The following is a 13,892-nucleotide window of genomic DNA, read 5'->3' as shown; positions in this document are numbered from 1 at the left end:
ATATTTAAGAAATTACTTCACTTTTTTTTTTTCTTTTAAAAAATCCAAGCATCTCAAATAGATAAAAAAATTAGAATTTATCAAACGAATCACACTCCTTATATAGTTTGGAACAAAGAATTATCGAGGTTACAGAATTACTTAACTTAAAATGTGACCTTCAACCAATTTAAATACACTATACCTTGTTTATTATAAATAGGAACGGTGGTAGTATTTACTAAAAAGAAATAAGTGCATGTCTCCTAAAGAGAGAAACCCAATGAAGAAAATCGCAATGGTTGCAAAATTTGCTGTGCATTTTGTCTCTGTTCCTTAACCCCACCAACTGGAATGTGAAATTGCAGTTTGAAAATCTTATTAGCTAAGGACCACATAGTGACAAATGTGCGAGCCTTAGCCTTCAAAATCAGCATATATTTCTATTTCTTAACGGCTATGAAAGTTTGTTCTCCTTTAGATATTCTGTTAAATAAAGGAGAGAAAAAAAATAAAATAAAAAACACTGTCACCCGCAATCAGTGGCAAAGGAGACAGAGCTCAGCATTTTCATACTCATTCATATCAGATTCCCCTTAATTGGTCAAATTAAGTTTAGAACCCTCTCTTTACGATATATTTGGGAGTTAAAGTATAATAAATTTTGAAATATTAAAGAAACAAAAGAATAAAACACAAACTCAATATTTTGATCTTTTGTTTATTTTTATAATTATATAATTCTCTTAATTTAAAAATAACTCTTTAAAATCCGACTTCCAAATAACGTTTCATTGGACATGTAACAAATTTCTTAAAATCCTCTATCTCTTACATATTTGGGCTTTTATGAGTTGCTTGTGTTGTCCTTCCCTTCAACTCTTCATGCCCGTGTATTTATTATAGTGAAATTCTACAGTATTCCAACTATTACTAAAGTCCACTATTTATTAAAGGGTAATTAGTTTTTAATCCATTTGCTACTTTTATTTTGGCATCGAAGAAAGTTAGGAAAAACAACACGGAAGGCATAGAATCTACTGTTACCAATTTATGAAAAGACAAATACGGTCAATTAGCACCCATTCGCATAATTTTTTTTCTCTCTCTTTTTGCTTTTCGGCGCAGGCAAGCGTGCTTAACAACTTAAGAACATCTCATGCATGCATCAAACACACTTGTCAAATCTCAATTAGTAGCTTATCACTTCACCAAATCATATACGTAGTTGGAGGCAAAAGAGAAAATTTCTTAAACACACTTGATCTTTTCATACAATATATATATATAAATATACTATAATATAAGAAACATAGCTGCGGGCTTATGCATTTGAAGCCACTTCAGCCCCTTACATAAAGTTTCCCTCCATTTTCTAGAATCCTACTATAAAACTTCAAACACGTATACTAAGACAACCCCAATTTCTTCGTTCAAGACAAAGGAAAAAGTCAAAAAGTTTGACTAATCACTACCACAACTTACTTTACTTTCCCACCATTATTTTCTCTCTCGCGGTTTCCCTTATATCCACATCCCAAGGTAAATTCAAAACTACTCAAAAAAAAATTATAATTATTCATTTAATTCTTATAATTTTATAATTTTTATTTTTTTAGTTTCTATAATTTAAAAATAATCTTTTTAATTCTTATAATTTATATTTTAATTCTCTTTTAGTCTCTGTAATTTTAAAAGTGATCTTTTTAATTTTTATAATTTTATGATTCCAGAGACTAAAAAAATTAAAATATAAATTAAAAAAATTAAAAAAAATCACTTTTAAACTATAAAAACTAAAAAAAAAATTATAAAAATTAAATAAACAATTTAACAAAAAAACCATCAAACACAGTAATTATTAGACTCTGAAATTTTTGGCGGTGAATGTTTGACCAAATTGCCAATTGGCGGGTACAATGTTCCAGGAGGTGGAGGTGCGTCGGTCACTGGCTGTGACCCTGAAGGAGAGTGACTGACCAACCAGAACAGCGTTTGACTGCCAGTTCTGACCCCAGTTGCGGCTCATGCTCATCCACCCAGTCTTTGACCCTTTCACGCTCGTCCTCACGATATCCCCTGCGCCCGCGACGTTGGTGATCAAAACCAGGTTGAAGTAACGGAAGCCGTTGATCGTGAACCTCATCCCTCCCTGCTTACGGCAAGGCACCCTGCACATCACCGCACCCAATCACGCTCACCAAGGGCACTATTCGTAATTAAACACAACCATGAGGACAAATAGAGTTTCAACGCGAAATAATAAAAAGATGAATCTGAATTTTGGTTGGTTTCCAGAGTCGTGCAATTACGCGCCAAAAGGTGCACCTTTGTCAAAATCCTGAACCGGTTTCAGATGAACGGTTCAGGTTCACTCTTTCTAGATGGGACCCACCAAAACGATTTACTCAACTCAAATGAACCATCAACGGTTATGATAAGTTTTCACTTTTTCCGAATTACGAATCTTTTCGACATGCCCAAAAGCCAATCAAGCGAGTTTGTCTATATTTTTTTTTCTTCAATAACAACTATAAAAATAACAAAAACAAAACATCAAAATCTTCCATTCTTTAATTTTTACAATATTTCAATTTATTTTATGTTTTTTAAATCATTATATTCTCAATCATTTATTTTCAGATCATTACTCATGAAGAAAAACAAATATATCCATCACATACAATTTTTAAACTTATGAATTTAATTGAAATACAGTATAAATTATTTTCACTCCTCAAATGCTTTTATATGAAATAACAATAGTGTAAAAGTAAAACTACTACAATTGTGTAAAACTACAAACTTTCACTGATGATAAATTAATTAATATATTAATTATCTTAAGAATTGTAGCACTGACATTTTTTAATTAATTAATAGTATAAAAACTTTACATAGTAATATATATTTACAAAAAAAAATCATATTATATATATATATATATATATATATATATATATATATATATATATACTGTTTACATTTGTGATGAAATCAATTATAAATAATACTATATGAGAATATGTTCAAAAGAGTAGAAAATAACACAGAAGGTGGGAAAAAACAAAAGAAAGTGTTAATATTTTTCAAACTAAAAAAGAAAAGTGTGAAGCTTGGAGAGTGAAACAGAAAAGAGAGAAGCGATGAAAGGTTAGAACTTGACCTGCGGTAAGAGACGGGGACGATGCCGGCGCGGTACTGAGCGATTTTGAGGAACATGGGCATGGCCAGGTCGAAGTGGGGCCGGGGAGGATTGCACCACCCTCCATTGTCGTTCGGAAGGGCGTAGTTTGGGGGGCAGAAGTTTGTGGCGGTTACGAATATGGAGGGGCTGCCAGCGTGGCACCAGCTGGGGTCGTTCGCGCACTTTATCTCGAAGCAGGCACCGCAGCTCAGCCCGTTGTTGAACAGCGCCGTGCTCAGCGCCGCCGTGTTCACGCCGTACCCCTGGCTGTACAGGTTCCCGTACCCGCACGCGCCGCCCATTGTCCCCGACGCGTCGCTGCCGCCGTAGAACGTGGCGTGCGCGGTCTCCCACGCGCCGCCGCTGTACACGCCCGGGACCCTGGCCTCGGTGGAAGCCAGAAGGGTTATAAGGGTCACAATGCCGATGTAAGAAAGGTTAACCAAAGCCATGCTGAGCGAGAACACGGAACTCAACTCAGCTCAGGGGTTTGCGTTCTGAGCAGGGAAGAGAGAAAGGTGTGTTGCTATTTATTGAGGGAGTGGCAGAGAAAACTGGACCCCACTGCGATCTCTTTTGGCCCCTGTTATTATCACCCTTTATTTCTCTTTAACCGAAGAAACAATTTTGATTAAGTTTTGATAATTGGTAATTGGTAGGGGACAAAAGAAGTTAGGGACCTTAGGGCCTCAAAATTGATATAAAATCTCTTTGCTTCAATTGCAAGTTGTGGCATCAAACGAAACCATTTATTTATTTCTTTCTATTTCGGAATTTAGGGTTGTTCTATATGTTACTGTTAAGTGTTAAGTTACTATATGCTTGTGTTCCCCTGGATATTTCAACTTTGGTGTTTGTTGGTTGGACTGGAGTCAATAGTGTGATGGGTTGCGTTGGATAACAAATGGCTTCACAATATGAATATATAGTATAGTACGGATGTGATTTATTTCCCATCTAAATATGGATAGTGCTGGGGAACCAGTGGATGACCAAAATGAAACAGGATAACTTTACATTACTTTTGACTATTGCATTACTTAATGATTTTTATTGTTATAAAAATAGAAACAACAACAAAAAACCTTATTCTTATAATATTTTAATAAACAAAATTCTTATAATATAAATTTTATCTACAAAATCTCTTGTTAATTTAAAATTATTTAATACTCTGTTGATAAACATTAAAATTAACATAATGTACTTTACAATATATAAAAATAATTATTTTATATTTATTTATAATTATTTGAATATGATAAAAGTTTACACTAACAGTGATATATAATATAATGCCTCTTAAGCACATAGTTAAGGGTTTGATCCTTGAAAATGAAATTTCATTGAGAAAGATTAATTTCTTAAATAGGTCTCCATAATAAGTTAGTATTAGACTACTGGTTAGAAAAATACTTTAGTTTTACAAGAAAAATATCATTATAATTTAATTTTTATATGAACAAAAAACACATTTGCTATTAGTTTATTAATAATATAATAATTGATGTAATTTGTGGCAGTTTTATCTCTCCTCTATTTTCTTATATCTCTTCATTTATAAATTAAAAAATATAGACTTTCTTGCGAACATATTTTAAATATATTTTTTCTCAATCAAGAAAAGGATAGAGATGATTAAAAATAATTATGTGGGAAAAATAAAAGATTATTTTTACTAGATACTGGAGTGGTGTTTAAGGAATCTCCACTGCGGAGCCAATGGCCAACAACAAATCGAAGAGAGAACAAGAATGAATCATTAAGAAGTGCTGGCCTCCAATAAAAATATTTACCACCGAATTAAATTCCTAAAAAAGTTAAGCTCTTGGGATACTAATAAAGTTGCTTGTGCATCAAACACAATTATCATAGTGGTAGTGTACAAAAAAGAAATTTAGATAAAATATATTCAGACACTCTGAATTTTTTAATTTTCTTTAGCCATCAGACACTGTGAGTATATATATATATATATATATTAAAGTGGGTTACCTCACCATGTGTTTCATTTTTTTCTAAAATAAAATTTATTATTAGTTAAATACATTTTTACTTTTTACGTTTTCTTTTCGTAACACATGCAATAAGATTTCAGTCGACATTATATCACCCTGTATGCTTTTCATATTTAATTTATAAGCAATAATATATATAATTTATTATATTAAGATTATTATTGAACATATTGATTTTATTTTATTCAAATGTGAATAAGTTAATGAATAAAAATAATTTATTAAATAAAAAGTATAAGTATTCAATATATTGACATAATAAATATGAGATATAAAATAATGTTTTATTCTTCAAGCCTTAGAGACACATGTAATAAAAAAAATTAATCCTTATTTTTTTTTTCACCCACATTAAATTTTTATTTATTTCCTTTCTTATTTTCTGTTACATTATTTATCATATTTTTTATTTTATATTTCTCTTCTTTAGTGAGTATATGCATTTTTGGGAGTGTAAAAGCATAATCATTCCTTTTATAATAATGAACTTACACTATTTTGCTGCATTATTAACATAAAATAATATAATATCAATTAATCTGAAATAATTGAAAATATAATTTTTAAAGTAACAATTTTAAAAATCAGCCTGTTTTTTTATTTATAACAATACGTGACTGACATACATTGTCGGTAGATTCTAATTAAAATCTCAAGTAATTCTATGTTATATTTAATCAAATTTAAGTACAATAAAAAAAATAAACCTAAAAAGTCAAAGTCAAGCCACTTATCACGGCTATTGAGCATGCATATCCCGTTACTTTTCCCTTTCGTGTTCACTAAAATGGAAAGAAGAAGAAAAATCTCGTTCAACATATTCATTGATTTTTCAATAAAGTCGGAGAAACTAATTAAGTAAAACATAATATTTTATGATTTTTAACGTAAAGAGCAAACACATAACAATTACATTTACATTTAGAAAATAATTACAGTGAGTAATGTTAATATATGAACTGTACTTTTTTTTTCTTTCATACCAAGACGGTGCAGTGGTTGAATGGCTTAGAATTTAAAAGACACCAGCACATTAGTATAAAAGATTTGACTTTGTGAATAGATTAAAAATAAATTATTTAATGAAGTAGTAGCACCAAGTGAATCATTGAAAACATGTGTGCATTGATTTTTGTTAGAGTTATTATCCTGAGAGATTAGAGTCATCTACTTAACCTTTAAAATTTAAATTATCTTCTATGCCTGAATATATGACTTGAATTTTTTTTGAAGTTGACTTCTCTTGAACTTTATTTAACCTAAAAGACTAAAGTTATCTAGTGATTATGAGGGATGAATTATGTTTAAAAATATTTTATTGCGATGAATATGGATTACATAAATCAACTAATATGAAATTATTTTAATTTAATCAATAATTTTAAATATAAGTATTTAACATGTAATTGTATTAAATATTTTAAGGAAAAATTTACTATTCATAATAGTCTTATTCGTCTCAATTATAATTATCCTTCATAATAATATTTGTGATTTGTAAAAAAATAATTTTAATATGATAAATAAATTGCTATAAAAATACCGCTCTTGAAATGTCAGGTGTTAACAAGGGAGATTATTAAAAAAATCATTTTCTCTATCTCAACTTTTTATATTGAAAACCAATATACAGAAATTAAGAAATAATTAATTAGTATATATTTGGAATAAAATATTTTTATGTATTTTTATCCTTCAATTAAAAATCACATATATATATGAAGAGTGCTACAAATATACTCTTAAACACACATATTTTTAATGCTTGAAAATTATAAATTATGAGAAATTTATTAAAACATTATGTGAGACTCACTCAATTTTATAATTTTTAGTAATTTTCAACCGGAAAATGTATTCAAAAGAGTGTATCTCACATAGCATCTTTCTATTTCACATGTTTTTCCAATTAGTTTGATTTTCTCCATGTACTCATAGTATTAAAAAACACACACAAATGTTATTAATATAACCGTAACTATCTTTTTTTTTTTTTAACTTGATTAATCTTGGCCAATTAGGGTACATTTGGTTGAAAGGTGAGAAAATGTATTAAGACGAAAAGAGATAAAATATTTGAATTAAAGTGTAGTATAAAAATATGAGATCCAAATCAATTTTTGAAACTTTAAGCTTAAATACACCAAAGTATAGTTAAATCAAATACTACCTTAAGGATTACTCATTAAAGGTAATATGATGCATTTAAAAGGTTAAATATTAACAATTTAATTTTCATATACATAAACTTGAGATCGAACTCTAATAACGTGATTAGAGAATAAAGGATAAGGTTAATTATTTATTTATCATGTTATACCATGTTTATGAATTATCTTTATTTTAAATAAATATACACTTGGAAAAATATTAATTAAGTTTTAGATTTATTTATTTTTAATAAAAGTTTTAGATTTCTAAAACATTAATCATGTCAAAGTAAAATTAAGAAACTAAAAACATAAATAAATGTATAACGTAAAGAATCGTAGACACAATTTGTACTCACTAGTGGAAATAGGCACTGCGTGTCTCTTTATCCAAATTTTTATTATTTAAAAATATTAAATTTGATTTTTTAATAATTTTTTTTTCAGTTTAATATGGTTGATTTGATATGAGAATCTGAGAAAGAACTATATGTGTTGCGAGTAATTTAAAGAGTAAATAAAAACTATGTTACGAATAATTCAAAGAATAGTAAAACGAAAAAATTTAAGAAAAAGTTAACATCAGAGGAGAATATTCCTTTTATTGTAGTTTGTTTTAGGAACCATTTATTATAGATATTATTGATTTGATTATTTGATTATTCGAGTTGAAACTTTTACAAAAGTCATGTTTCAACTCAAAAGTCTCAACAACGTAGAAGATGCATAGTAAGTGGAACAAATTCAACGGGTATAGATGTAGCAAAGTGGGTCCCACCCCATGCGATCGAACCGTCCACCGCATTCAGCGCTCCACGTATCACGCCGTGCATTTTGGGACGTTGAGTCTTCCCTCCCGTATTTTAACATCACACTCACGTACAATTCAGTTTGCAACAAAAAATAAAAAGGTAAGAATATTCAATATTGTATAAATCTTGCACTTTAGCTTTATATGAGACTAAAAATATAAATTAAAACTATCATAAAAAAAATATTATTATCAATGACAAAATTATACTGACAAGGTCAAAATAATGGAAAATGTTTTTTTCCTTCTATATTTTACCAAAGTTAGTTAAAACCTTAAGAGAAAAATACATGGAAGTGTATGTATGACCGGTGATATGGTTTGACAGAAAAAAATATATAAAGATAAAATAAGATTATCAGCGTTTGGAAGAATTCAAAAATCACCGCTCAATACAGGATGGTGAATTACGATTTCAATAGTAGTATAATAAAGTTAAATATTGAGTCTAAATTTTAAAATAGTATTACGTCAACCAAATTTGTTTACAACTAGAGTTATATAAGATTTAGACAATTTTTTTTACTTATTTTATAAGTAAGATTATATTAAGGTTACAGCTTAAATTTTATGATATATATTAAAATAAATTGGGTGGATTAATTATTACTAATTTGTATATGGTGCGTCAAAATTTAAATTTTAAACTTCAAATTTATATATGTAAAAAAATTAATATTAAAAACCATATAAATTAGAATTGATTGAAAGTAAGTAATAAAATTTCAGAAAAAGTAACAAAATATGTTAATATGTAATGTAGTGACATGACATAAAAAAATTAATGTAGTGACATATTATGACAAAAAAAAGTAAACTAAGTCAAGAGGAATTATTATGTTCAAAAGGAAAACTCAAATTTAAGATATAGGAGCTGATCCACTAATTAACAAGAATATTTTTTTTTACTGAAAAAATAATAGTTTTATTTATTAGGATTTGCCTAGCTAGTTGAGCTATTGGGTAGTTTGTATGGGACTCTAATACAAATTTTATTACCTCGTTTGAGAAAGAACTAATAAAAATGCTTTACAATTGTTTATCTCTCTTTTATTTTATCATTAATGGTTATTTTTCAAATTGTTCCGTTTAAGTAAATATTATCAAATAAGGAAATTTAAAACAAAATATTCACAATTGAAAATAAATATTAAGTCGTCCATTAGATATTTTATCTTCCAATTTTCTACTTTTTATTTTAAATTTAAACTTTTGGGTTTTCCGCACACGTGTTAGAATGTTAATTTTAAAATAAATTAAATTGATTGGTAAAGTCGACCCATTATGTACAACAAATAAACTCTTTTCATTGTTATGAGAATATTCTTCAAATTTGTTTACTCTTGTGACTACTCACTCACTCCTTACTCCTGTGTCACCTTCTTAGGCGTGACTTGGTTAAATTATTCGATCGTATTATCTACCAAATCAGCCAGATCTACCACGTAGTGTGTATAATTAAACCCTAGTTCAACAACTTCGTACGTGCACACACCATTACTAGTTGACTCATTAAATGCTAATGCACAATGTGATCCATAACGGTGTTATCTAATACTATTTGACTTCAGCATCTGAAATTATAATTTAATTTCTTTCAATACCATAAATTAGTTTGTGCTCTTGCATTGATCATTACTCTATTGTTTTTTGTGTTAATTAGAGCCTTGTTTCTTGCCACAAGTGATGGACGTGGAAAACGAAGAAAAAGGAAGGAACAAGTGAAATGCGTGCTAGCGTTTTTCCTACTACTACCTACCAAAGTAACAACAAATCTAAGTCACAGTCACTTTCTTCTCAGTTAGGGATGCTAACATTTTGCACTTGTGAACGTGTTTATTATTTCACCTAATACTATTAAAGGTGTTTCAATAATGCCTATTGCAATTCTCACAACTTTACAATAAAAGATTTTGTTCAATTATGACTCAAGCACCAGCAAAACCAACAATAATAAATTTGGCTTTCAACAAATAACAACTGCACCAGAGCTATAACAAATCATATATTAATAGGGCATCGAATTTGGACATCATGTCCACGTTCTGACCTTACCCTTTTGCTTATTTTTATTTTTCTGAAGTGATTTGAGGCCAGGCACTATTGATAAATCACAAGCTCTATTATCAGACATTTCTATACTAATCTGCAACAAGCATCGATAGCTTTACACAACGCATTAGATTGGTCTAAATTTGAATTTAGAATAATAAATGGTTTAGTAATGCATAAACCGAAAACATCATTATGAATATTATTTTTCCTTTAGTGAAAAGTCTCAATCATATATGGTGGTAGGTAATTCAGTTGGCACCGACAATTAACTAACAGATGCCAAAGTAACCAATGATTAAAAGACATTCTCTGCCCAATTTATGAGAGAGGCCAAATCTATTCCTTGAAATTTAGATATTGCCACTTGCATTAATTTCTGAAATTTTATTGATCTTTGAATTGATTACAAGTAACTTCTTCACTTCATGAGACATTCAACACTGTACATCGCAATAAAGCTTTGGATTGAAGTTTGGTTTCTAAAGTCACCAAATAATGTTTTAATGACACAACCAGAGAAGTTAACTTTGACATAATCCAATTAAGTCAATTATTAGTAGCAAATTTGCTTTCAACTCCAGATAATTAAATAGTTATTATATATCATATGGTGAAATGTGTAGTCTCTGCTGCTAAATCAACTAATACCACTTACGTGTATGGACATAAAGAATAATTATAAAACTATATGGAAACTATGGTTGTCGTCAACTCTTTGAAATAAAATCAGAATCAATACGTTCGAGGTTGATTTGAGGACGAAAATTTCAAGAAAATAAGGGCTCTGCTCTGATGAAATGTTGATTAATCTGAGTATTGTGTAGGATGGCTAAGAAGTGGTATTTACAGGTTATAAATACTTTTTGTCCAGCTAATAATATACTGGGACAGTAATTAGGAAATTAAATTGTTTTTAAGATGTGTAAATACAAAAAAAATAAAACGAGAGAAATATAAATATAAATATAAATATTTTCCTTTGTTTATGTTATTATTAGTTGAAAGTCAAAGACTAATTATTTTAGGTATGAAAAATTATTTAAAGGATTGATCTCCTTTTAACATATGTTCTTTTATACACATAAATTTAAATATCGAAATTCAAATTAAATACTTAAAAAATATGATTATTTATCAACTATATCATATTGTATTGGTGAAATATAAAGTATTTGATGATTTATTAATGAATTAATATGATATATGATTTGAATTGACTATAAAATAAGAATTTGATTCGTCTACTTGTAAGAGACCATTAATCTAAAGTTTAGTGGGATATAACACTTTCATATATATATATATATATAGTTATTCAAAATGTTTGACAATGAAATAGATAATTAGAGAAATAAGTTTACTGTTGTAATGGTGTGTCATGATCCTCTATAAACATTTAATTATTACATCATGCATCTAAGAAGGTATCATTGTAAACAAGATCATGGCCACAGTAGAGAAGGAGTAGCGGAGAGAGAGTTACTGCGGTGGAAATAAAATTAGGAATTAATTAATGTCCTACGACGGCAAAAGAAACAATTAGGAGTCATAAATTTAATGACAAACCTATACACTTGAGAATATTTGTTATGGTAGTATTTAGTACTTAGTAGTTTGATTTAATGCATCCCATTTGTCCATGCATGCTCTAATTGAAAACTTACCCAATCTTTGTGTTAGGCCCATCCATTAACAATGCCATCATGTCTCTTCTTTAAATGAAATCCCTTGCTCAAATTCAGCAGGCTCTATTGAGCTTTACGCAATCTCCAAAAAACTCCCAAGTTTCCCCCATAAGCAAGCAATTATTATATAGTAGTGCGAATCATATCTTCAACTTTTGTACTTCTCCCATGCATTGCATTCCCACAACCACCAACTTTTTCTTTGTGCTCTTTTTTAACTCAAGCTTCCTTTTAATCATTCATGGGTCCCAAGCTATCCCTCCCCCACACCTATCAATGTAAGCAAAGCTTGATGAAGACAAACTACCTAGCATAATGGGCCAAGGAATTTTCAGAAGACCAACTAACAACTTTGCTTTTGTTATTTAAAATTTTTTTAAGGACCTTTAGGACTTGGGCCCGTGAGATCTAGATTTGATTTGGAGATGGTGTTCAAGAAGCCCCACGTGATTAAGCTCTTTTTAGGTACCAGGAAGTAAAATTGTTAGCGTAGGGTACCTTGATTGCGATTATTAAATGACTATATTTCTATTTTCTAGCTAGTTGATGTTATAATTTAATAAACCGCTATTAATTTGCCAGGATCCCAAATTCTGACATTAGTGTAGTCAAATGAATAATAAATTCTGAAATTGCTTGATGGAAATCCGGATGAGAATCTCTTTCTCATATTAAATTAGAGGTTAAAAAAAATTAAAAAGGTTTAATTATCTTTGTAATTTAATGTTTTTTTATCTTTCATTCTCATAAAATTATTATTTTTTATTTTTAATCCTTCTAAATTATGTTTATTTTATTTTTTGTCTTTATAATATTTTTTCCTTATTCAAAGCATTATTTAAAATGTGGACGAATAAATATAATTTAGAAGCACTATTTTTTTTTATAATGACAAAAAATATTAAATTACAAAAACTAAAAATACATTTAAACCTAAATAAAATCTAAAATTATAATTCATTTCATCTAAGTGAATTTAGTCCCTCATTTTGGCCTCTAACCACATGCTATTATTATCCCTTAATTCACACATTACACATAACTTTAGATTAAAATAAGTGACTAATTATAGTTTTAGAATATTTTCTTTTATTTCATTAATTCTTTCTAGGGACTAAAATGATACTAGGTACTTATTAAGTTAGTTATTTCCTCCCAAATATTTCATAGCTATGGTGCACATAAATTATTATTTTTTCACATAATCATCTACTATGATACAAACAAGGCCCTGACAATGCCTACGTGGCATTGCCAGGGCTTACGTGTCGCGATACCAGCGCTTCTCATTCCCGCCCAAAAATGTCTTCTCCGTTGCCATTAATGCTTTTGTCATTTTCTAGGTAACCCTTCAGTTACCGATGCACCTTTCGTTTCCACCAACGCTACACTTATTGTTTTGCCTTTTCGAGTTGGGCTTGGCTCTGCAGTGTTGATGCCTTTGCATTTTTCCGATTTTCATTTCCATTGTGACCTCTGAATTCTCTCCCGTTTGGATTTCCTCTCCATGGTTTCCATTTTTCATTGTCTTTCTTCCTCATTTTTGTTTTTCGTTTTCGGCTTGGCTCGGCATGTATGATGGTATTTCAAGCCAAAAGGTTCGATTTTTTTATATTTTATCATGAGTTTGTTCTTTTGTATACGAAGGTTTTCGATTTTCTTGGGTGGTTTGTTGTTATGTACGATTTTGCTCGGGCTTTGTTGGGTTTTGATGTTGCATGTGCATTATTTACTACCTTTTTGTGGTTTTTTGATTCATAGCAACAACAAAGTTTACATCTTTGTTCATTTTTTATGATTAGTACAAAAGGTTCGACCTTTTTTTGTTGGGTTTTCATGTTGCATGTGCATCATTTACTACCTTTCTGTGGTTTTTTGATTCATCGCAACAAGAAAGCTTCAACCTTTGTTCATTTTTATGATTAAAGTACAAAAGGTTCAATTTTTTTTATTTTATCATGAGTTTGTTCTGTTGTATACGAAGCTTTTCGATTTTCTTGGGTGGTT

The 13,892-nt window shown here is 29.4% G+C and overlaps 1 protein-coding gene across 1 annotated transcript; it reads right to left on the bottom strand.

Annotated features, from left to right (window-relative positions):
- Positions 1–1,246: 1,246 nt before the first annotated feature.
- On the bottom strand, positions 1,247–4,008 carry LOC100809018 (expansin-A6). Its single transcript, XM_003544171.5, has 2 exons — positions 3,146–4,008; positions 1,247–2,150 (listed from the first exon to the last, which is right to left on the bottom strand). Exons 1-2 carry the CDS (start codon positions 3,616–3,618, stop codon positions 1,841–1,843), a joined length of 783 nt encoding a protein of 260 aa, XP_003544219.1. The 5' UTR covers positions 3,619–4,008; the 3' UTR covers positions 1,247–1,840.
- Between the last annotated feature and the right edge of the window lie 9,884 nt (positions 4,009–13,892).

The sequence above is a fragment of the Glycine max genome, chromosome 14 (assembly GCF_000004515.6).
Source record: "Glycine max cultivar Williams 82 chromosome 14, Glycine_max_v4.0, whole genome shotgun sequence".
Lineage (NCBI taxonomy): Eukaryota > Viridiplantae > Streptophyta > Magnoliopsida > Fabales > Fabaceae > Glycine > Glycine max.
This window is presented reverse-complemented; position numbering and strand designations above follow the sequence as displayed.